At 36.4% G+C, this 26,177-nt stretch overlaps 1 protein-coding gene across 17 annotated transcripts in view; it reads left to right on the top strand.

Moving 5' to 3' along the window:
* The window catches only part of BAZ2B (bromodomain adjacent to zinc finger domain 2B), a 316,333-nt gene that overhangs the window by 256,892 nt on the left and 33,264 nt on the right, over window positions 1-26,177 (top strand). For all 17 annotated transcript variants that reach the window (XM_047721833.1, XM_047721835.1, XM_047721843.1 and 14 more), the window contains 7 exons: window positions 1,038-1,178; window positions 3,768-4,022; window positions 5,015-5,229; window positions 6,243-6,317; window positions 7,499-7,742; window positions 15,048-15,110; window positions 16,100-16,244. In XM_047721833.1, coding sequence (XP_047577789.1) covers window positions 1,038-1,178; window positions 3,768-4,022; window positions 5,015-5,229; window positions 6,243-6,317; window positions 7,499-7,742; window positions 15,048-15,110; window positions 16,100-16,244 — 1,138 coding nt within the window. The remainder of the gene's footprint in view (window positions 1-1,037; window positions 1,179-3,767; window positions 4,023-5,014; window positions 5,230-6,242; window positions 6,318-7,498; window positions 7,743-15,047; window positions 15,111-16,099; window positions 16,245-26,177) is intronic.

Genomic DNA, 26,177 nt, shown 5'->3' with positions numbered 1-26,177 from the left:
GCCTGGGTGGTTCAGTCAGTTAAGCCACTGCCTTCGGCTCACGTCATGATCCCAGGGTCCTGGGATTGAGTCCCACATCGGGCTCCTTGCTCCGCAGGGAGCCTGCTTCTCTCGCTGCCTCTGACTGCCACTCTGCCTGCTTGTGTGCTCTCTCTCTCTCTCTCTCTGTCTGACAAATAAATAAATAAAATCTTTAAAAAAATTTTTTTTAAAAAGTAAACCCATCATTAATGTGTCAAACGTGTGAGGTAATAGGTTAGAACAGCTGATGATTCAACTGTTATTTCTCATCTGAGTAAGAATTGTATTTGAGGTCTGGCAATAAAGTACTGACACTGATATATCGTAGAAAATCTTGACTTCCTCCAACAGAATGTCGTCCCCTTCAACAGGGAGACAGGACAACTATTTTCATCTTGCTGCCATTACAGAAAATATTTTTTGAATGCTTTTGGAATTGCCTTCAGAATCCATTTTATATTCTCTAAAATGTTGTTGATAGTGGTAAATAGTATCTTGGTTTCATCACAGGTGCTATCTTAAGACTAGTTAATTGAAAGAACTGCTTTTGCAAATTCAAGCAAGTTGTTTCCACTTTCATGCTATAAATCCTCCCTTGCTCCTTGGATGGAGTTACACAAAAATTTGTGTTAATACTAGCTAACTGTATTTTATAAATATTTAATTACCCATGTGCATTTTACATATCTGCTCTTGTTAATAAGTATTTTATTCTCATCTTGTAACCTGGGGAAGGATTGAATACATTTTGAACAATGGAGTAACCTGAGTTGAATCTAATGTTGATAATACAAACACACACACACAGTCATAAGATTATTTTAAAATTCAAAGGGTGAAAATAAGTCATTGTTTCTATGTATGTTTCTATGTTTGTAAGTCTATTCCTAAATCTCCTAAGAGAATTCTGTTCATGGAAATAATAACCTTTTGATAACTTTTTAAAATTTTAACTGGAGGTTTTTCAAACACATACAATGATTAAAGAGACTGTTGGACTTGGTTTTCTTTTTAAGGAAAAAGAACGGTTGAAGCAAGAAAAACGTGATGAGAAAAGATTAAATAAAGAACGTAAACTAGAGCAAAGAAGATTAGAATTAGAAATGGCAAAGGAACTAAAGAAGCCTAATGAAGATATGTGCTTAGCAGACCAAAAGGTAATTTATCATGTGAAACATTTCATTAATAACTTTAATTTTTCCTGTGTCTCACCTGATTCCTTTGCCAGAGTTGCCATTACAAAAGCCTTTCATTTTTAACCAGAGCAGAGGGTTTCCAAGTCAAGGTCTGTCTGCCTTTCCTGGACGGCCACCAATAAACCTCTTTAGAGCTCCTATGCCAATAATGGCACTATTTAATACATAAGTGGAGCACTGTAAACCTTTTTATTTTTATTTTATTTATTTATTTTTATTTTTTTAAAGATTTTATTTATTTATTTGTTAGAGAGAGAGAGAGCATGAGCACAGGCAGACAGAGTGGTAGGCAGAGGCAGAGGGAGAAGCAGGCTCCCCGCTGAGCAAGGAGCCCGATGTGGGACTCGATCCCAGGACGCTGGGACCATGACCTGAGCCGAAGGCAGCCGCTCAACCAACTGAGCCACCCAGGCGTCCCTGTAAACCTTTTTACATGGAAGTAGAAATACTGAGGAAATCTGCAAAGATGAATTAGAGAAGTGGATAGAATTTCTATATGTCATTTGATTCCTCCCAGGTATTTAGGTACAGAAAGCTCTAACTCCTCACCACACACCTTGTAGGTATTTAAAGAAGTGAAGGTTTATAATCTACAACTTCCTTCAGTGCTTTAGTGATTGTAACTAACTTTTCTTGAGTGTGTTTACTACATGCCAGGCACTATGCTAAGTGCTTTCAGTGAATTCTCTCATTTAATCCTCACCATGGTCCTGGGGAACTAGTATTTATGCCCATTTACAGATGGGAAAACTGAGACACAAAGAGGTTGAGGAACTTGCCAGTATTACACTGCTAAGAAGTGGCAACGTGGATTAAGTCTCCAGTTTGTTAAATTCCAGAGTCCATACTGTTTATCATCTTGAAAGCCAAGAAGTATATCCAACCAAAGTACTTCATATGTGTTTTCCCTTCCATCATGCTTCACAGATAGGTAATGTGGCTAAAATATATAAAAGTAGACATTTGGAAAGAACCAAATAATATTGGTATCTGGCATGATTTCATATACTTACAAGTAGAAATCTTTTATGTTTGACTCTAAGAAAATGGTATTTCTAGAAAATTATATTGATGCTTCATATTATCTCTATGATACTGTCTCAACAATATATTATTATACTTGATAAATAGCATCTATATTTACTTATAAGTCATATTCATCTGAAATACAAATAATGAGTGTCTCTTAATCTGTGTAAGCTCTTTTCTAAAGTACTTAAGGCAAACTTTTAATACTCCAGTGAGGATTTAATTATATTAATATTCTATTTAATTACTTAGCATAAATGCTTTTAAATACAAATGAAAGTATAATGCTAGTTTTAGTCAATTGGATGTTTAAAATGTTAAGCCTAGAAAGGGCATATATGTTAGTTAACACATTTATTAAAGCCTCATAGTGAGTAAATACTTTTTAATCCTAAATGAGCTTTATTTCCTTGCATCTTTTATTTTTATTTAAATCCATATGCACTGTATCAAATGTATGTTCATTTTAAGCCTTATTTTTGTTAGCTTTGTTATATACATTTTTAGAGTCATATGGAAATGTCTGCATATGATAGGGTTCAGGAAAAGTCTCTGAATTAAATGGTTTTCACACGGAACATAAAAGATTTGTATGGTATTAGCTATTATCCATAGTTCTGTGTTTCCATACAATATTGTAGGAAAAGTATTTGAGTAGTTATTTCAGTAAGTGAAGGGTAGGAGAACATTTTTGAACAAGACAATTCAGAGAAATAGAAATATTTACAAGTCACATTTCTTTCCACAAAGTTTAAGATACAATTATTAAATCCCATTCATGTAGAAAAAATGTTTTTAATTTAGATTACCTATTTACTTAATTTTTTAAATGTTTATGACAACTAGTACTATAGTTCAGCCATTAAAATGTTAATATGTAAACATATTTAAGAAGGAGCAAAAGAGACAGCTTTCTAATTTCGATATTGAAACTCAGTATTAATGTTTTGCTATGTACAGGAAACCTAAAGGCTGTTAGTTGCAGTATAACTGGATTCTTGATAGGGTCATGGGTTCTGATCATGTTGACCTAGTAATTTGTCCACATTCATTAGCCAAAAATGCGCTGTGCCAACCAAACAGCTCACAAACGCACACTGTTAGTTTCTGAGCTCCCCAAGTAGTTTGCGATATAAATCGGTCTCCATCATTAGAAGAAATCAGTACTCTGCTAAGTATGTCCATGGCATGGTATTTTTGAAATGTTTCTTATGTTATCTAATTATTGCTCCAGCCATATAAGCCAATTTTTATCAATATGTAAATTAATTAAAATTAGCATTCTCTTTTGCAGATATCTAAGTTCATGTTGGGTTCAACCAAAATTTACTGTTGGTTACTTGCATTCGAGAGCTGTCTATACTTAATACCATGGGATTGTAGAAATGCCCCCAGGGAATTTATAATCCAGAGGGAAAATCACTGCTGTGATGCAGGACAAAGAAAGATAACAACTTCTTGTACTTCAGAAGGTACAAAATCATGGCTCTAAAATTATTTATTATTTTGTTTTATGTGCAGCCTTTGCCAGAGTTGCCTCGTATTCCAGGACTTGTTCTCTCTGGAAGTACATTTTCAGACTGTCTCATGGTGGTGCAGTTCTTACGAAACTTTGGTAAAGTTTTGGGCTTTGATGTGAATATTGATGTTCCAAACCTGAGTGTTCTTCAAGAGGGATTGCTAAATATAGGGGACAGCATGGGTGAAGTACAAGACTTGCTTGTGAGGCTCCTCTCAGCTGCTGTATGTGATCCAGGTCTAATTACAGGATACAAGGTAAAAAATATATCTATAATTTTTTTTTTAATTTGTACTATCAGTGCATTGTTAGCTGGCTTTTAGCATATTAGCAGAAGACTGTATAGACTGATCCAATTTTTTTCTACATGTCTGACCAAGTCAAATGTAGATCAGCTTCAGTTTGTACTTAAATTGGTACAAACCTAGAAAAACCTGTTTCATAAAGCCTAAGGAATATAGATCATTCCCAAATTACTATTTTCCTCTAGTTGTCAGCAAAAACCAAATTTAAAGAAATGCCCATATGATATTAGATTATTATTACCCATGTGATATTATGATTATTATGATTATTAACATAATTCATGAAGCAGTTAGAACTTATGCGTGCCTTCTGAAATTATACTGTGTTCTCTCTGAATCATTGTGAATAATTGAGTCTAATCAAAGCATCTACAGACCAGCACATTAAGACTCTTAATGTAGATACCCAATAAGTTCGAATTTATCTTAATTTCAACTAAGCTACACATTTTGGCCAACTTTGCTGTAGATAATATTGTAGAGTGAGAAGCTTCCAGATGCATCTGTTAATTTCTTTTCCATCTCTCTATTCATTCACTATAGCAGGCAGTAGCACCCATGACATGGAGAGACAGAGCACAGTAGTAGTGCTCTTGAACCTAGCCCCACCACTACTGATAGAATGTCTAGATAAAGCCTGGAAAAACTTAGGATAGTCTCTATAGTCAAGGAAGGTGTGATAGACTATTTCTACCCATGAATTACATACTATTCTCCCTGCCTAACTTTTAACCAGGGGCTTGAAGAAGGAATAGAAGGATTACAAGTACTTAAAAACTTGACTATCATCTGTTGCCTATTTTTAACCTCCATTCCATCAAAAATATGAATAAAGTCCTTGCCAGTAATATCTAGATTACTTAATATCCATATTTTAAAATTGTATTATTTTTATGTCATGAATGGTTATGATCAATACTGATAAAAATGTCAAATTTTTATAGGCCAAAACAGCTCTTGGAGAACATTTGCTGAATGTTGGCGTGAATCGAGACAATGTTTCTGAGATTTTGCAGATTTTTATGGAAGCCCATTGTGGACAAACTGAACTTACTGAAAGCCTGAAAACCAAAGCTTTTCAGGCTCATACTCCAGCGCAGAAAGCTTCAGTCTTGGCTTTCCTGATCAATGAACTGGCATGCAGTAAGAGTGTGGTGAGGTAAGCATATACCCAGACCTTTTTGGTGATTGTTTTCTGTTTTGAATTTGTCTAATCACAAAATAATACAAACTCCTTATAGAACATTTTGAAGTAACAGACTACCACAAAAAAAAATTAAAATTGTACTTGATGGGGCGCCTGGGTGGCTCAGTGGGTTAAAGCCTCTGCCTTCGGCTCAGGTCATGATCCCAGGTCCTGGGATCCAGCCCCACATCAGGCTCTCTGCTCGGCAGGGAGCCTGCTTCCTCCTCTCTCTCTGCCTGCCTCTCGGCCTACTTGTGATCTCTGTCTGTCAAATAAATAAATTTTTAAAAATCTTTAAAAAAAAATTGTACTTGATTTCACCATTCAGAGGTGACTACTGCTAATAATATTTTAATGTATTTCTTTGCTGTCTATTGAAACAAAAATTTGTATCATACTGTATACAGTCTTTGTGACTTGTTTTATTTATACAATAGAGTACCAAAACTGAAAGAATCCAGAATTTTTCTTTTTTTGACGTCTTTCCATGATAGATGACTACCTGATTTTCCTTAGTAGCCATTCCTAGAATTGGATAATTCTACTTTTTATTATACTATGTGCTAATGTAATATTAATATTTTTAGTTTATTACTTTATTAATTTGTACTTTTTAAAATAATTAATCTCATTTAAGAGTCAAAGTTCTCCACTCTAGTATTTCAAGATTTGATGAACAAATCCATGTCCATCTTGTTCTTATTTGTTATATTACAGATTTAAATACGTTACTTTTAACCCTTTACCTTTGTAGGAAAAGGTTTGATTCAAATATTTTAGAGCTATACATTTCTACCATTACTGGACATTTTAAGTTTTCTATATATCTCTAAGATATGATAATATATTAATATAATTTTCAATTGTTTTTGCTATTCATAAACAGTCATTATTTGTACTTACCAAAACTGCATCAATTTGCTTATTATTAAACTAATGTATTGCATAATGGATTAATTTATGTCTTCCAATTTTTGCATTGACAGTGAAATTGATAAGAACATTGATTATATGTCAAACTTGAGGAGAGATAAATGGGTAGTAGAAGGTAAACTTCGCAAGTAAGTCTTGTTTTATTAAAATCAGTTTACTGTTTTTCCTTTGTACAAGTTCCCCTATAAAGCATACAAATTGTAGCCTTATTTTGTCTTAAAATTAGAATAGTAAAGCTTAATAAGGATGAGATATGAAATTAATGAAACTCAGGGTCAGAATTTGCAGTGGACAAAAGTTATACTGAGATTTCATTGAGCTCATATTCTTCAAACTTAGAAAACAGACCATTTATCTTCTTTATTTTGAAGAAGTCGAGTAATCACATTTTCTAAGATTGTTGTTGCTATCAGGTTACTTTTGTCATAAACAGAATCTGTTTGGAATTACCACCTTTTTTAATTGCTTTCTAATTAAAGTTTGCTTTTACAGAGGGTCTAACATATCCAAATGTATTCAGCATTAAAACTTAATTAGCTTCCTGCCAGGAAATACAATGCTGAAATTATTCAACTTCTATGTTAAGAGGATAATTTCTTTATGGTAATTTGAACTGAAATTTATTCAGTCTGATAGTATAAGATCAGAAATTATCACTTGCCCATTGCTAGAGTTAATCTTTACAGACTTCTAAGTTTTACTTTTTTAAATGTGTTCTAATTCCAAAGAGGTATCCTAAATAATTCTTGAAAGTTAATACATTCTGTAATTTCTGGAAACATGTTTGTTAAACTTCTTAATTCTAATTTTTATTATCATTGATTTATTCCTTATTGACAAAAATACCGTAAGATATTTTTGGTTAAAACTCATGTAGCGCTCTTTGAGGTGCCTGGGTGGCTCAATCAGTTAAAACATCGGATTCTTGATTTCAGATCAGGTCATGATCTCAGGGTCGTGAGATCAAGCCCTGGGTTGGGCTATGCGCTAGATATGGAGCCTGCTTGAGATTCTTTCTCCCTTTCCCTCTGCTTCCCCCCCACCCTATGTGCACACTCTCCCATCTCTCTCTCTCTCTCTCAAAAAAAAAAAAAAAAAAAAAATCAAGGGGTGCCTGAGGGGCTCTGTCAGTTAAGCGGCTGCCTTTAGGATCCTGGGATGGAGCCTGCTTCTCCCTCTGCCCCTCCACCTGCTTGTGCTCTCTCTCTCTCTTTTTCTCAAATAAATAAATTTTTAAAAAAAATGTTATGCTTTCTAAAAAGTACTGAGAGAAGACTTTACCATATCATCATTCTTTTCATATTTAAAGGCTCAGAATCATTCATGCTAAGAAAACAGGCAAAAGAGACACTTCAGGTGGCATTGATCTTGGAGAAGAACAGCATCCATTGGGCACACCCACACCAGGACGCAAACGAAGAAGGAAGGGAGGAGACAGTGATTTTGATGACGATGACGATGATGATAGTGATGACCAAGCTGATGAAGATGATGAGGATGAAGAAGATAAAGAAGACAAAAAAGGAAAGAAGACTGATATCTGTGAAGATGAGGTAATCAAATTTAGGTTGATTTTAAACTTAACTAAGACTGCATAACATATTGGAAAATAATAGAGAATTTGGAGTCAAATGAATTTGTGTTTGAACTTCATTTGGACAATTATTTGCTTCAGATTCTTCATCTGAAAACTCAGTGTGATTCACCTCTTAAAGTTTTTTTGTGAATATTAAGTAGATACTGAATATAATGCCTACACATAGAAGGCACTTATACCGAATAAGAGAAATGAAGTTTTTCTTTTTATATAATAACTTGAGCATTCTCCAGTGAACTATGCAGAGTCTTAACTTCAGGTATTCTCTTTATTCTGGTAACATAATGTCTTACATTTGCATGGTCCTTCATGTCCTAAAAGTGTTGTCAGATTTAGTGAGATTGGTAGATTTTCTAAATACCAATTTATTATGTGCCTAGCTTTGGGCACTTTTGAACAAAGATGAGTAAGACACTGTAGAAGTCTCCTCTCAATTTACACTCTCACTGAGGAATATTTGAAATAAGAAAAAGTAATGTGGTAAGTGTTCACTGATTTGGTAGCAGTATTTACAATGTGCTAGTCAAGTACAAAGGAAGGGCATTTGACCTTTTTGAGGAATAAATTCTCACAAAGTCTTTCTGGACTCATTAGCTGAGCTACTAGTTGGGCTGCATGTTGACCTGGGGAAGAATCCACAGAAAAGTGTTCCAGGCAGAGAAAACAGCATGAGCGAGGACATAGAATCCTGAAACCACAATGTGCTTTAAGGGAATTAGTAAGTGCTTTAGTGTTACCGGAGAGCCTCATATCCAACACAGCTGTGTATTAGGATTTTAGACTTTCTTGGTGATAGGAAGCTACTGGAGGATTATAAGTAAGGTAATCACATGGTCAGACTTCAGTTTTAAGTGACTCACTATAGAAATTCTGCAGAAGATAGAAACAGATTTGGGTAGGGCAAGATCAGAGGTGGGAAGATCAGTCAGGAGATAGTGCAATATTTAGATGAGTTGTGAGGCATCTGAAACTAGGCTAATGGTAGTTGGGATGAAGGAGGAAAGGATTCAATAAATAGCAGGAAGAATGAGTAGTATTTGAAGATGTGCTGTGTAGGTTGACGGATGGGTGGGATTGACTCCCAACTATCTGGCTTGGGAGACTGCATGCTATTGTTGCCATTACTGAGACCGAGAAATCAGGAGGAGCAGATTAAATAGATGGTAGGGGAGGATGGGGGAGAAAACAGATAGTGGAAGGTAGGAAATGACCTTATTTTAGACCTGTTGAGTTTGAAGTACCTATGCAGAAGTTCAGCAGTCAGTTGGATTTAAGAATCTGAAGCCTGGGGACGTCTGGGTGGCTCAGTGGGTTAAGCCGCTGCCTTCGGCTCAGGTCATGATCTCAGGGTCCTGGGATCGAGTCCCGCATCGGGCTCTCTGCTCGGCAGGGAGCCTGCTTCCCTCTCTCTCTCTCTGCCTGCCTCTCTGTCTACTTGTGATCTCTCTCTGTCAAAATCAATAAATAAAATCTTAAAAAAAAAAAAATAGAAAAAAAAATATAAAAAAAAAAATCTAAAGCCTGAAGAAAAGGTCAGTCTTGAAAATATAGATATAGAGGTTATTAACACATACACAGGGGATTGATTTAGTATATAAAGTAGTAGACTGAAGTTGGAACCCCAGGGAACACCCATATTTAAGAGCTCACAAGGCTTTTTGCTGAAGAAGAAATAGAAAGGTAGGAGATTTCTGTAGTGGGTCAGGGATCCCCAAGATCACCTCCAGAGTCAATGACTTAGTAGGAGAACTCAGAGAACTCAGAATCTAGTTATGCTATGTCTATGAATTCTTATTAGCAAAAAGAAACAAAGCACAACCCGAAAAGGCTTATGGGCCAAAATCCAGAGGAAACCAGGCTCAACCTTCTAAGAGTCTTTTCCTAGGGAGTGACACAGGTTGAGCTTATTTCTTCCAGCAGTAAGTTGTGACATATGTGAAATGTTGTGTACTAGGAGAGCCCATTAGAGACTTGGTGCCCAGAGTTTTTACTAGGGGAATAGTCACATGGGCACCCCTTGCATAGCATGGGCCAAAATTCCAGACTCCCAGAAGAAAAGTATGAATGAACCACATTGATAGTACAATTTAGTGAGCCAGTCTTATCATAGTGAAGGAAATCCTTTAAAATCCAAGTTCCCAGACACCAAGGGCCAATCTTAAGAGCAAGGCTTTCAAAGGATAGCAGTCAGGCCCACAATGCTAACTCTTTTCTACTTCTGTAGTAATAAAAATCAAGAAAACACAAACATTTCAAAAAGGAGACGATAGTATCAAGGCAGCAGGAATCTCGTGTGATGAGGACTGGTAGTGTTCACTGAATTTGGCAATGTGGACTCATTGGTAACCAGCGCCAGCAGTTTCGTTAGAGGGGCAGGAGTGGAAGGCAGGCTATGAATGAGAAAAATAAGAAGTGAGAAAGTGAAAATGACTGCTTTGTGCATGGTGCCTCAGAAGAAAGGGTTGTTAGTTCCTAGAAGTAGACGAAGACCAAGGATTTTTCAGCTGTGAAAGACATGAGGTGATTTTTGGTTGAAGGGAGTCAAAAAAATAAGAGAGGCGGGGTTGAAGATTAAAGAGATGAAGAGAATAATTAATGGTATAAGGTCCCTAAAGATTTTGGAGGGTATTCAATCAAGGTAGAGGTGCTAGCTTTGAAGAGTAGGCTACAGGGAAGAAGACAAGGTGATAGAGGGGTGTGTGTGTGTGTGTGTGTGTGTGTGTGTGTCTGTGTCTGTGTGTGTATTTAATGGAAGCTACCATAAGCCACAGAAATAGACATGTTTAAAAGGGAAATAAAGGTCGAAGTTCACTTTTTACCAGAAAAGAATGCTAAAGATACTGATAAGCCTGAAGAATGATACTCAAAAGACAATATACTGTCAATCATTGCTCTGTCCTCAATTCGGGAAGTATTTAGCTAAGGAAGTTGAGAGATAATTCTCTCCTTTTTTTTTTTTAATGTTTTTTAAAGATTGTATTTATTCACTCGTCATAGAGAGAGCGCGCTTGGGCACAAGCAGGGGGAGTGGCAGGCAGAGGAAGAAGCAGGTTCCCTGCTGAGCAAGGAACCTGATAGGAGACTTGACCCCAGGACCACAGGATCATGACCTGAGCCAAAGGCAGACGACCAACCAACTAAACCACCTAGGCATCCCTCAAGAAAGAATTCTTTTCCTGGGACGCCTGGGTGGCTCAGTTGGTTAAGCAGCTGCCTTCGGCTCAGGTCATGATCCCAGCGTCCTGGGATCGAGTCCCACATCGGGCTCCTTGCTCATCAGGGAGCCTGCTTCTCCCTCTGCCTCTGCCTGCCATTCTGTCTGCCTGTGCTTGCTCTCTCTCCCTCTCTCTCTCTGACAAATAAATAAATAAAATCTTTAAAAAAAAAAAAAGAATTCTTTTCCTTTACTACATCAACTAAGTACTGCTGGAATAATAAGTAAAGAAGACTTAGAAGGATGAATTCATTGATAGAGCGTATGAAAATAATACCTAATCGGGGCACCTGGGTGGCTCAGTGGGTTAAAGCCTCTGCCTTCCACTCAGGTCATGATCTCAGAGTCCTGGGATCGAGCCCCACATCGGGCTCTCTGCTCAGCATGGAGCCTGCTTCCTCCTCTCTCTCTGCCTGCTTCTCTGCCTACTTGTGATCTCCGTCTGTCAAATAAATAAATAAATAAAATAAAAAAATAATTTAAAAAATTTAAAAAAAAAAAGAAAAGAATACCTAATCAAAATCAGTGATGAATTACTGAATCAAAATTTTGACTGAATCTGGATAATGTGGAGGAACTTACAAGGTCATGGTCATACAGTTCTCTTAAGTAAAAATGGCATAAATGCAAAATGTTTTCATAAACTCTTTCCCATGTTATATTTTAAACCAAAATGATAAAAATCTCTAGAATGAGCTTTACTTCTTTTGAGTATCAATCTGAAAAGGAGACTACATTGAGATTCCTTGCAGAAATTAATTATTTCATAATGTTGTACTTTTGAAACCACTTGATCATGTATTTTCATGCTGCGATAAATAATGTGAAGGCTATATAATTTGGATATCAGAATTGTAATTACTCAAACAAAAGATACCATTTATAACTGGTCTGCTTCATTTGGCAAGTGGAGCTGTCTCTGTAGCAGGAATTAAACCTTTCTGACCATATTAATCACCTTTTCATAGAATTAGGATCACTCTTCAGCACTTAATATTATAAATTGTTTTGAAGTATTAACTCTCATAAATTTTAAAACTCTCTATTGGGATTTTAATGTATTCTACTGGGTAGTTATCCTACTAAATTAGAGTTTATTTACAGAAATTATTTGTTTTGCCTGGCTGCTTTTTTCACATGGAAAATTAACAAGCCATACATTTTTTTCTTTAAGGGAGATTAAAAATCATTATTAATTATTTAAAAATCATTGTTTCTTAGACCAGATGTATTATTTAAAGTGGTGCTCTATTTTTTTTTATGAGTGTTGAACTATAGAGTTAATTAGATTGTAGGGTTTCATTGATCAAAATTCTGGCAAATGTATATAGCTTGTTATTAATATGAGAAAACAGTTTAAAAGCTTTTAAAAATAATAAATATTTTAGGACCTAAGAAGGCAATTTAGTATTTCCTTTAAATGATTTGAGAGCTATTCTTCATAATGAAGAACTGGCAGCCACTTCTCAATTTCCTGTTAAATAAAATTTTAACTATTTAATGAATCTAACTGGTAAGATAGGCACATTATTCCTCCAAAAATAGATTTGGCCTCTCAGTAGTTATACTTCTCAAAGGATTAATTGAAGAAACCCACATGATCTCTTTCAGTTAGAATATACTGCCCTTGACTAAGTCATGGATAGCCCTTTGTCTCAAACATGATCCCATCTTCTCACTTTTCATTCCTTTAACACATGGAGTCTCTCTAATGCTTAGATCTGTGTTGAAGCTTTTGTGAGCCTTAACTTCACAACTAGGCATGTAAAGTTATGTGGACAATTAAATTCCAGCATATACAGACATATAATGGCCCTCCCTGTGGGATGATAAACCGTGGAGAACCATGGCAGGGATTCTGTGTTCTTAATTTTGTTGTTGCCTTTCACTCTGGTCTTTCAGGTTCCTTCATAGCTCTTAAAATTATAGGGACTATTAGCCAAAGCTCCTTTAAATAGAACTTTAGTTGACATTTTACTTCTTTTCCATCATAGGAAGAGTCTTAGAAAGGGCAGTTAGTTAATTTGGCTGATACATAGCTACTTCCATGTCTTGTTTCAAATATTTGTTGATTGAATTTTATTTTTACATAAGCAAATTATCAAACATTTATCCTTTGGTCAGAAGATTTGTGCAGAATCCTATAGATATGAATTATCTATTTGAGAGTCAAAATTTAAAGATTTTAGGATTTTTTAAAATCCAAATAGAAATCATATTACTATTAGCACAAAAAGTATGCCCAAAATGCTTTTGTAATTTGGTTCACTAAATTTGGATAAGGAGTAGATAACGATAGATAACGGTAAAACTGTTGAGATTTTCCTTTCACTTCCTTTTATTAGGGCAATAATGATACCGGTGTAGAAATAACTGTTCATGAGTGTTTGATGGCAACATGGCTTTGTAAAAATGCTTATAGAAAGTGAACATCAAGGGCACCTCAGTGGCTCAGTGGGTTAAAGCCTCTGCCTTTAGCTTAGGTCATGATCCCAGAGTCCTGGGATCGAGCTCTGCATCGGGCTGTCTGCTCAGCGGGGAGCCTGCTTCCTCTTCTCTCTCTGCCTGCCTCTCTGTCTACTTGTGATCTCTGTCTGTCAAATAAATAAATAAAATCTTTTAAAAAAAATGAACATCAAAAATAAATTTCTGTTTTTTTTTATCCTAAGTGTACCTACATCTTCTTATTAAAGTATAATTTTCAGAAAGAAGGAAAGTAATCTTATATATATATATATTAAATACCAGGAACTATGCTAGTTGCTTTCAGATCTGTTCTTACTTAGTTCTCACAAAAATCCTATGTTACAGATAATATTATGACCAATTTACAGATAGCAAAACAGTCTTAGAAGAGTTAAGTAATTTGCCTATATGAAAGTAGTGTAGCTGACATTCAAAGAAGCATATATACCTTCTATTACCTCATGATTTCCTTCTCAAACATAAAATTTGGGGCTAGTTTTCCTATATTTATTTTCTAGAATGAAAAAATTCATACAGCCACATATGTACTTTCCATTTATGAAATTAATACTGTATATAGTAGAGATTATTTTTTTCCTTCTAAAAGCTCGGTGTTCAAAATGTAACTTAACCTTCTTTGCTCTAAAAATGACTCTCTTGAATTAAGGTGTCGGTATTTTAGCAGTTCCCAGATTTAAAGCTTTAACATCATAATTTGCTCTTTCCTTCCTCTCCCTCACCCTTTCCTGCCTCAGATCCTGGACTTGTCAGGACTTAGCAGTTCTAATTATGTATTATCTCTTACATCCATTTGCTTTTCTTATTTCTATTTCTTTAACACCAGTGACGCCCACATTCTCCTTCTCTCTTGAATCACTGCAGGAATCTACTAACAAGATTTGCCAATTCTAGTCCTTTCCCTGCTCCAGGCCATTTTACAACTGTTATCAGATTAATCTTTGTAAAGCATAGTTCTGATGTTTAACCTCCCTCAAAGGATATCATTGTCCATTGCCAAGCATTCACAGATCTCGACAATTTAGCCCTCAACTCATCCATGCCTCATCTCTCGCATTATCCTTAATGTACCTTTCAGGTCATGATATGTCAAACTCTTCCTGGAATGCCCTGCCTTCTTTTCTCTCATTGATCAATTCCTAACCATTCTTCAGCAGCTGAGTAAAACACAACTTCTTAAAACAGAATCAACAATAGCAACAATAAAAACACAACTACTTCCATGTAGCATTTCTTAGGATAGATTCCCACTAGAATGAATCTCACCTTCCCCTGAACTCCATGACTCTTGATCTCTACTTATCTTAATCCTTATAGCTTCCTACTATTTGATGGTTTTTGTTTTTTAGTGTTAATATTTTCTCTGCCTACCATATTATTTAAAAAGAGCAACAACTGAGTCTTACTTATTTCCATAGCGCCTATCCTAGTACTTTGAGTACTATTTCCATAGTGCCTATCCTGGTACTTTGTGTAAAGGAGACTTTCATTAAATATTTGCTGATTGATTAAAGAGATAAATCTTAAAAACAGGTAAATGATACTGTATTTTGTTATGTGTAGGATGAAGGTGACCAAGCAGCAAGTGTTGAAGAGCTAGAAAAACAGATTGAAAAACTGAGTAAAGTAAGCACTTTTCAGATTACAGTTAACATCTTTTTTTCAGTGTTTTAAAGATCCATCTTATATGGGATTAGTTCTTCTGGCTGCTAAATAAAAACAAGCTTTCTTATAAGTAATTAAAATGAGGAGCTCTAGAAACAGTCTCACAATTAAACTTTAAAAGTTTAATGCCAACCAGTGTTAAAAGCCTAAACTTAATCAGAGCCTTATTCTGCAGCTCTTCATTTAAATACAAAATATAAGTAAATGCATGGTTTTATTTCTTGTAGGTAATTACTTTTAAAGTTTGATCAAATATCATGGTAATAGTTTCAGCATCTTATGTTTCATTTTACATTACTATATTTGTATATTTTATTTGCATTGGATTTATAAACTATATATTTGTGTACTTCTCATTTAAAATAGTCAATTAAAAATTGAATTTCAATAACATTATTGAAGTTTTAAATGAACTTTTATAAAAAGGATGAATTTTTGGAAGTATAATGAGATTAATATTATGAGATACCTATATATTATATCAATGTTAGATTCATCTCAAATTTATCCCAAAACTTACTTGTATGTTACATAGGTTTACAGTATGAGTATAAAAATAAGCAAATACAGATATGGTCAATTACATATGTGAGAGTTATTTGTCATACACTGTATAACTAATAGGATTGAGCCAGTTCTGGCCAGCAAAATACTTGATCACATTTTTTATTATCAAGCATAAGACAAGCTTTACTATAAGATAACTGATAAAATAAAGCATGTTTAATCCATGGTAACAAAAATATTCCTGTTACTTTCAAAATAATTTCTAACTTTGTAAATGTTACTGAAATTGAAGTCAGGCATGTAATATTAACTCTTCTGCTGTCTGTTCCCAGAAGTGGAATTTAGCTGCTTAGTAAAGGCATAATAAGTGTAAAGTCACTTATATATTAATTCTTAAACCAATTGATATCCATAGCTTAATTATATGCATCATTTTTTAACAGCAACAGAGTCAGTACAGAAGGAAGCTCTTTGACGCTTCTCACTCTTTACGTTCGATGATGTTTGGCCAGGATCGTTACAGACGCCGGTACTGGATTCTTCCCCAGTGTGGGGGGATTTTTGTAGAAGGCATGGAGAGTGGTGAAGGTAGGAACTGTTAATCTGTTAAAAATAATATGAAAAACCATATTTTTAAAAACTCTGTTACTTCTTCAATATATTTTGTGCTTCCAGAATCAAATTTGGTTTACGGGTAAACATTGTAAAACCTTGATTCCCATTCCTTTTGAAATCATAATGACTCTTTCACTGATAAATATTCCTTCCATGATTTCTCTTCTGCCACTCTTGCTGACATCAAACATAGACTATTCCTTTCTTATTTAGTGGACAAAGATCTCCACCTGTATTATCCTTTATAGCTGCTTCTCTATTTTTTTCTCCCATTGTCAGATTTTTTAACATGTGGTTTATTCTTCAACCTTTGCAACAAGCATCCATCCTGACAGTATCCCTGAACATAACTTGCTTAAACTAAGATCCTTATCATAATCCTCGTTCATCTTGAAATCTTGTTCATGTTTGATATTTATGATCACCTCCTTCTCCATTAAACTTTTTTCTTTGAGTTTTGGGTTACCAGAGAATCCTTGATGTTTTACCTCTAGACTGTTCTCTTGCTGCCTCCACTTGTGTTGCACTAACTAACCCAGTACACAGTGTTTTTATGTGCTAGTTAAGCCATCTGGAATTGAACTTTTTAGAACCATGTGTTTGGGGGTTTCCAAATGTGAAAATTCTGGTGGGACTGAGAGTATTAGTCAGTGCTCCCAAGTCCAAGCATGTAGCTGTGGCTCCACGGTGATGTATATAGGCAGAAACTTCTCCTAACACACTTTCTTTGAATACATACTTTGAATACAGGGATTTTTAGGCACTGCAGGAGGTTCAAAGATCTATAAAACACAATCCATGCCTTGTAGTAGTTTAAGTCCAGTGTAAAGAGGGGATTGATTAATCACATAGATATCCAGACCCAAATTTCTATAAGGTAGATGTTTTTAGCAATGGAACCAGCCTTTTTTAAAACAAAAATCTTTTGCTGGGACGCCTGGGTGGCTCAGTTGGTTGGACGACTGCCTTCGGCTCAGGTCATGATCCTGGGGTCCCAGGATCGAGTCCCACATCAGGCTCCCAGCTCCATGGGGAGTCTGCTTCTCCCTCTGACCTTCTCCTTGCTCATGCTCTCTCTCACTGTCTCTCTCTCAAATAAATAAATAAAATCTTTTTCTTTTTTAAGATTTTATTTATTTGTCAGAGACAGAGGGAGAGAGAGCGAGCGAGCACAGGCAGACAGAGAGGCAGGCAGAGGCAGAGGGAGAAGCAGGCTCCCTGCCCAGCAAGGAGCCTGAGTGAGTGAAAATATTTCAAATCTTATATCTAATTAAGGGACTAATAGCCAAAATATATAAAGAACTCGTGTGACTCAAAGCAGAAAAACAATCTGATTAAATAATGGGCAGATCTGAATGGACATTTTTCCAAAGCAAACATATGCATGGCCAACTGAACAACAGGCATATGGAAAGGTGCTCAATATCACAAACCATCAGGGAAATGCAAATCAAAATCACAATGCGATCTCATTTCACACCTGTTAGAATGGCTAGAATCAAGAAGACAAGAAAGTATAATAAGTGTTGGTGACAATGAGAAGAAAAGGGAACTCTTGGTGGAGATGTAAACTGATTGGTGGAGATGTAAATCAGTGAAGCCTATGGAAAAGATTATAAGTGTTCCTCAAAAAATTAAAAATGGAACTACCATATAATCCAGCAATTCTACTTCTGGATATTTATCCAAAGAAAAATGAAAACACTAACTCAAAAGGTATATGCACCCCCATGTTCACTGAAGCATTATTCACAAATTATTCCATATTATTCACATATTATTCCAGGTTATGGAAACAACCTATGTGTCCATCAGTGAATGAATGGTTAAAGACAAACAATGTGGTCTACACACACACACACACACACACATCCACACATCATATGGAATGTTACTTAGCCATAAAAAATAATGAAATCTTGCTATTTACCACAATGTGGATGGACCTCAAGGACATTATGCTAAGTGAAGTCAGAGAAAGACAAATACCATACGATCTCTCTTATATGCATAATCTAGAAAAATAATAAAAGAAAAAGAAAAGAAAACCAAGCTCATAGATAAAAAGAACAGATTGGTTATTGCCAGAGGTTGGAGGGAGGAGGGTGGTATAAAACATGGGTTAAATGGGTTAACTGTTTCTTTAGTTTTGTTTAAATAAATTGTTTAAAATTTAAAAAATCTTATGCAGAACCCTAATACCTAACAAAAACAGAATTGTTCTGGGTTATGTATTTAGGAAACTCCTAGCTTTTCCAGATAGACCTATATCCCAGTATACTTGCTTTCCAATCCAGGGGTGGTCCCAAAGAAAAGTTAGAATTTTGCAAGTCACTCTAAGAAAAGTTAGAATTTTGCAAGTCAGGGCACCTGGGTAGCTTAGTAGCTAAGTGGCTGCCTTTGGCTCAGGTCATGATCTCAGACTCCCAGGATCAAATCTTGCACTGGGCTCCCTCCTCAGCGGGGAGTCTGCTCCTCCCTCTGCCTCTCACCCCACTCCTGTATTCTCTCTGTCTCTCTCAAATAAAAATAAAATCTTAAAAAAAAAAAAAAACACAAAACTTTGCAAATCAGAATGAGGTCAGAAGCAATGAAAGGTATAAACACAAAGTGCCTAAAATGCTCAAAACAGGGAAATGTTATATAGCCTATTTTTAATATTTTATTATAATTTTTGGCATACACGGCCAGCTCTATCAGTAGACTATGAGCTCTTGAAGGCAGAGATAAAAATAATCTGGGAGTTAAGTACACCTTGGATTGGTGAAAAAAGGGGTAGAAAAATCAGTGTGGGATCATTCTAGTAGCCTAGATAAAAAGTAGGGAGACTGTAAGCTCAAATACAACCAAGGAACATGGGAAGACCATGGTATCTTAAAGGCAGAATTCCTATGAGAAATTATTGTATATGATATAAGTGGAATCAAAGATAAATTTGATGAATCAATCCTCAGTAGAAAAATTGTATTTTTTTAAAACCGAATCAGAGAAGCCAAGAGGAGGAGTTTGTTTTGAATGTAATTAAATGAAATTTTTAGTAGAGAAATCTATTTTTTTATTTAAGTATAATAACAGTGTTATATTAGTTTCAGGTATACAATATAAGTTTCAACAATTCTATACATTACTCAGTGCTCATCAAGATAAGTGTACTCTTTTCTTTCTTTTTTTTTTTTTAAAGATTTTATTTATTTGACAGAGAGAGATCACAAGTAGACAGAGAGGCAGGCAGAGAGAGAGAGAAAGGGAAGCAGGCTCCCTGCTGAGCAGAGAGCCTGATGTGGGACTCGATCCCAGGACCCTGAGATCATGACCTGAGCCGAAGGCAGCGGCTTAACCCACTGAGCCACCCAGGCGCCCCTCTTTTCTTTTTTTAAAGATTCTATTTATTTGAGAGAGAGAGAGAACAGGTGCAGGGGGAGGGGCAGACAGAGAAGCAGACTCCCTGCTGAGCACGGGGCTCAACCTGGGGCTCAGTCCCCACTCTAAGAGCATGACCTGAGTTGAAGTCAGGGGCTTAACTGACTGAACCACCCAGATTCCCCAGTATAAGTGTACTCTTAACCCCCTTTATTTCATTCACCCCCCCCAACCCACCTCCACTCTTGCAACCAGCAGTTTATTCTCTGTATTTAAGAGTCTGGGGGTTTTTTTGTTTCATTTTTTACTTGTTCATTTGTTTTGATCTTAAATTCCACATATGAGCATCAAATCCTATGGTATTTGTCTTTTTTTTGAGTGACTTATTTCACCTAGCATTATACCTCTGAGGCCTATCCATGTTGTTCCAAATGGCAAGATTTTATTCTTTTTTATAGCTGAGTAATATTTCTCTGTGTGTGTGTGTGTCTGTGTGTATGTGTGTGTATGCCACATCTTCTTACTCACTCATCTATCGATGGACACTTAGGTTGCTTCTATATCTTGGCTATTAAAAATAATGCTGCATGCAAAAGAATGAAACTGGATCATTTTCTTACACCATACATGAAAATAAATTAAAAATGGATTAAGGACCTAAATATAAGACAGGAAACCATTTAAGTCCTAAAAGAGAATATAGGTAGTAACCTCTCTGACACAACCATAGCAGCTTCTTACTACACATGTCTCCTGAGGCAAGGGAAATAAAAGCAAAAATAAACTATCAGGACTTTATCAAAATAAAAAATTTTTGCACAGTGAAGAGAACAACCAATAAAACTAAAAGGCAACCTATGGAATTGGAGAAGATATTTAGAATGACATACCTGATAAAGGATTAGTATCCAAAATATATAAAGAACTTCTATTACTCAGATACTAAAAAATCACAATCCAATTTCTAAAAAATGGATAGAAGACATGAACAGACATTTCTCCCAAAAAGACCTACATATGGCAAATAGAGACGCATACAAAGATTCACAAATCACTCATCATCAGAGAAATACAAATCAAAACTACAATGAGATATCACTTCATACCTGTCAGAATGGGTAAAATTAACAACACAAGAAACAACAAATGTTGGTGAGGATATGGAGAAAGGGGAACCCTCATGTAATGTTGGTGGGAACGTAAACTGGTACAGCCACTGTGGAAAACAGTATGGAACCTCCTCAAAAATTTAAAAGTAGAACTACCCTACAGTCTAGCAATTGCATTACTAGGTATTTACACAGAGAATATAAAAGTACAGATTTGAAGGGTACATGTACCCTAGTGTTTATAGCAGGATTATTTATAATAGCTGATTATGGAAAGACCCAAAGTGTCCATAGACTGATGAATGGATAAAGAAGCAGTGGCATATGTGTGCGTGCGTGCGCGCACACACACACACACACACACACACACACACAGTGGAATATATAACTCAGCCTTAAAAAGAATGAAATCTTGCCATTTGCAATGACCTGGATGGAGCTAGAGGTATTATGCTAAGCAAAATAAGCCAGTCAGAGAAAGACAAATACCATATGATTTCACTCATATGTGGAATTTAAGAAACAAAACAGATGAACATATGGGAAAAAGAGAGAGAGGTAAACCAAGAAACAGACTCTTGACTATAGAGAACACACTGATGGTTTCCAGAGGGGAGGTGTGGGGGGGTGGATGGGTAAAACAGGCGATGAGTATTAAGGAGGGCACTTGTGATGAGCACTGGGTGTTGTATATAAGTATTGAATCGCTAAATTGTTCAACTGAAACTGATATCACACTGTATGTTAACTAACTAGAATTTTTAAAAAACTAATGCTGCAATAAACGTTAAGTGCATATATCTTTAGAGATCTAATTTAAAATTTTAAAATTACAAAAAAGTTGTAAAATTATGAGTCACTTTGGTAGATGCCAAGGCTTGGTGAAGCTTAAGAGAAGTAAAGAAGTACCCAGGCACGTGGCTTTGCCTATCTATAATAAGAATCATCTGTGAAGCTTAAACAAAAACAAAAAACCAAGCCCCACTGAAGACCAGTTACATATTCTTCAATTTGATTAAGGGGCACATCAATCTCAATCATTTGGTCATGTAAACTTGAAGTTATCTAGGGCATCAACTTTTCCTTCAAAATGTCTGAAGTTAATCTCTTTTCAACACTGCTGAAATTGATTCTTTATTAATAGGTATGTGGATTATTACACCTGTCCCCAATTTCTCTACGTTCACTCTCTTCCTTCCATTACATTCTGTCATCATGTCATGCCTCTACTCCAAAACCTTGAGTGACTCCCTATTGCTGATAACATGATGTAATAAGTCTGTATACAACCTAGCATTCAAGCATTCAAGGACTTCTATAAATCTGACTTCAAAATATCTTTATACTGTTCTCCAGTATGAATTAACATAGACAAGTCTACTCACCGTTGCTTAACATATGTGCATTCTTCCTGCTTTGCATACTTTGCATGCTTTGTTTTATCAAATTCTGTTCAATATAATGCTAACTTGCCTTTTCTTCACCATCTAAATTTCACCTTTCTTGATCCAGCTCAAGTTCTAGCCCTTTTATAAATTCTTCTGCAGTTTATGTAAGTGGAACTATTTTTTATTATCTGTGAACTCCTAGAAAACCAAATAATTATACCATTATCTTGGCAATTGATAAACTATTCATATTAAGTTTGATAATTGTCATATGTACTTTTTGATTCTTCTTAGTGTTAAAGATAGAACTATATACATCACAGGCACTTTAAAAATATTTTAAGAAAGTAAGTAATTGAATGTCTTTATAAGGTTTATAAGAAAAGCTTACAGGAAACTTTTTAATTTAGGCCTCTCATACTAAATAACATTGAATTTGTTATTGGACCTCAGTTTCTATTCGGGCCCTTTCACTTAGCCTCTTTGGACCCTGATCTCTCTCTCTACAAAAGAAATTTAATAGGCTCTGTCTAAACTCTTGTTATCATGTCAAATAATGGATTTAAGAGAACTACAAAGTGATACATAAACATTAATTATACTTTATACTACTATTTGTGGTCACTGCATGGTACAGGGGAAATGTAGGAATAAATTTTTACTTAGGGGTTATTTCCTCATAAAGTTTTTATTAATTCACTGATGAATGTGCATCTGCTATATTATTTTAAGTGCTATGAAAGTTATAAAATAAATAACAGATGTAGATCCCTTTCCTTTATCTTCCAGCTCATTAAAATGAAAAACCTTTATGATTTTAATAATCAAGTGTTTAATATGCACTTATATTATGCCTTATACTAAGCATTATGGAGATGCAAAAGAATAAATTAACCTGTCTCTGTCCAGATAGAGCTCACAATCTAATTGGAAAGATAGACTATATATACCAGGCAAAGAACAAGAGCATATTAGTGTGCACTATAGGAAAGTAGTGTATCTGAGAGGCAAGGCTGATAAGGATGAGTAAGTACTAACTGGTAGAAACTACCATAAAATAAGTGGATATTAAAAGTTAATACAATATTGGGGCGCCTGGGTGGCTCAGTGGGTTAAGCCGCTGCCTTCGGCTCAGGTCATGATCCCAGGTCCTGGGTTCGAGCCCCCGCATCGGGCTTTCTGCTCAGCAGGGAGCCTGCTTCCTCCTCTCTCTCTGCCTGCCTCTCTGCCTACTTGTGATTTCTCTCTGTCAAATAAATAAATAAAAATCTTTAAAAAAAAAAAAGTTAATACAGTATTAACAATATGTAATATTCTATTCCTTTCATTTATCACTTTAAAAAAATTATCTAAAAGCACAATCTGAGGGCGCCTGGGTGGCTCAGTGGTTTAAAGCCTCTGCCTTGGGCTCGGGTCATGATCCCAGGGTCCTGGGATTGAGCCCCGCATCGGGCTCTCTGCTCCGCGGGGGGCCTGCTTCCTCCTTTCTCTCTGCCTGCCTCTCTGACTACTTGTGATCTCTCTCTGTCAAATGAATAAATAAAATCTTAAAAAATAAAAATAAAAAAATAAAAGCACAATCTGTTCTTAATGAAATTAGACTTAACATTCATCTATTTAAAAGTTTAAATGCACAAGTTTTAAAAAAATAAATGCCCAAGTATTTTTAAAAATCCCTATAATAGCTTTATCCAAAGAGAAGATACCAGATCTTGGATTACCTCCAAAGAAAACTATTAACTAAATTCATGTTTTATAAGATGCAAGATAACTCACACCACAAGTGAAACACATGCTGCTAATAACAACAAAGTTTATCAGTCTGGCAACTCTAGAGTAGAGACATAACAAAGAACATAGGATCTGCTGAACCCCTATACTGGTTCCACAGCACTGTTGTCCAGACTGCAGACTGGACAAGCAGCAAGAGCTCCCGAGAGAGGTGCCCTCCTTCATACTCTGTATTTTTTTTTAAAGATTTTATTTATTTGACAGAGAGAAAGAGATCACAGGTAGGCAGAGAGGCAGGCAGAGAGGAGGGGGGAAGCAGGCTCCCCACTGAGCAGAGAGCCTGAGACGGGGCTCGATCCCAGGACCCTGAGATCATGACCTGAGCCAAAGGCAGAGGCTTAACCCACTGAGCCACCCAGGTGCCCCCATACTCTGTATTTTTAGGTTAGTTCAAGAGGAGGTTGAAAACCCTTTGTTTCTCTAAACAACAACATATATATCAAAGGAACTCTGAGCCTGGGAATACAAAGGGCAGATTCCACATACTAAGAGCCTTGGGAACAGTGCTGACAGCAGCTAAAGACCCTGCTGTCCCTCTGCAGACTAGCTCAGTGGCAATCTGGCTTGCTGATAGGCCTCAGGGAAGAGGGAAGGAGGAGAGCCCCTGTAACCATTTAGCTATAACTGAGGGTTTATTCCCCTTTAGTCCACCCCCTGACCCTTGGTGTGGCTCACTTGATGGATGCCTTCTATCAATTATATTTTATTTTTATTTATTTTTTATTAACATATAATGTATCATTTGCCCCAGGGGCATAGGTCTGTAAATCATCAGTCTTACACAATTCACAGCACTCACCATAGCACATACCCTCTCCAATATCCATCACCCAGCCACCCTAACTCTCCTCTCGCCCCTACCAGAAACCCCCAGTTTGTTTCCTGAGATTAAGAGTCTCTTATGGTTTGTCCCTGGTCCCATCTTGTTTCATTTTTTCCTCCCTTCTCCCCCATGAACCTCCTGCCTTGTCTCTCAAATTCCTCATGTCAGGGAGATCATATGATAATTGTCTTTCTCTGACTGACTTATTTCGCTCAGCATAATACCCTCTAGCTCCATCCACATCATTGCAAATGGCAAGATTTCATTTCTTTTGATGGCTGCATAGTATTCCATTGTAGATATATATACCACATCTTCTTTATCCATTCATCTGTTGATGGACGTCTAGGTTCTTTCCATAGTTTCCATATTGTGGACACTGCTGCTATAAACATTCTAACAATTGTATTTTAAATGGTGTCTTCTGAAGGAGGCCTCAGATAAGCCAGAGAAATTCCAAACAAACAATATCCACAACACTAGTAGATTTAGATTTCCCCTGAGCCATATTTCTATAGTATATCTAACAAACGGTCCAAAACTATACATTTATAATACTATTCAGGTCAAGGAATCAATGCTAAAGTGTTCAGTGGTAAGACCCCAAGACTTCTCAATGGCATTGTCCCCCGGGGTAGCTGATTTGGGGTCATACCCTCAGCTTCATGGGTGCCTATCAAGGGAAGAGCCCTTGTGCGAAGTAATGAAAGCTTGTTTCCCTGTGTACCTGTCGATTTACAGGTACATTCTGATGCTGACACCAGAGATCATAGCTGGGAAAATCTCGAGTGCCTTTTAGATTTTGAGTCACTATTTGTGCCGCACTCTAAGCAACTAAGCTAACCAGCCAGTTAAAGGCATTATAAACGATCTCATAGTTATTCATAAAGTGTGCAGACAAGGGACGCCTGGGTGGCTCAGTTGGTTAAGCAGCTGCCTTCGGCTCAGGTCATGATTCCCAGCATCCTGGGATCGAGTCCCACATCGGGCTCCTTGCTTGGCAGCGAGCCTGCTTCTCCCTCTGCCTCTGCCTGCCACTCTGTCTGCCTGTGCTCACTCTCGCTTCTCTCTCTATGGCAAATAAATAAATAAAATCTTAAAAAAAAAAAAAAAGTGTGCAGACAATGTTATGTCCAGGTAGGAAGCAGGAAGGCCCTGCTGTTCACATAAGAAAACAAGTTCTACTGGATCACAGAGTGTCAGCCAGTCTGGTTCAATGCTGCATTTTGTATCCATATGGCATTTATACTTGCTGGGGATAACTGCCAGCGTTCCATTAGTCAGACTCAACTATAGGTCTAAAGGGGAGAAAAGTGCTACCAGGCACCCCTGATGTGGGAAATGGGTCACTGGGAGCTGAGTTGTCAGGATATGAGTGTCCCTCTGCTTCTAAGAATATAGAGTTTTACACAGTATAATTAGTAAGGACAGAATT

Source organism: Lutra lutra, chromosome 3, assembly GCF_902655055.1.
Source record: "Lutra lutra chromosome 3, mLutLut1.2, whole genome shotgun sequence".
Classification (NCBI taxonomy): domain Eukaryota; kingdom Metazoa; phylum Chordata; class Mammalia; order Carnivora; family Mustelidae; genus Lutra; species Lutra lutra.
The sequence above is the reverse complement of the archived record's forward strand: the minus strand, read 5'-3'. Positions and strand labels throughout refer to the sequence as shown.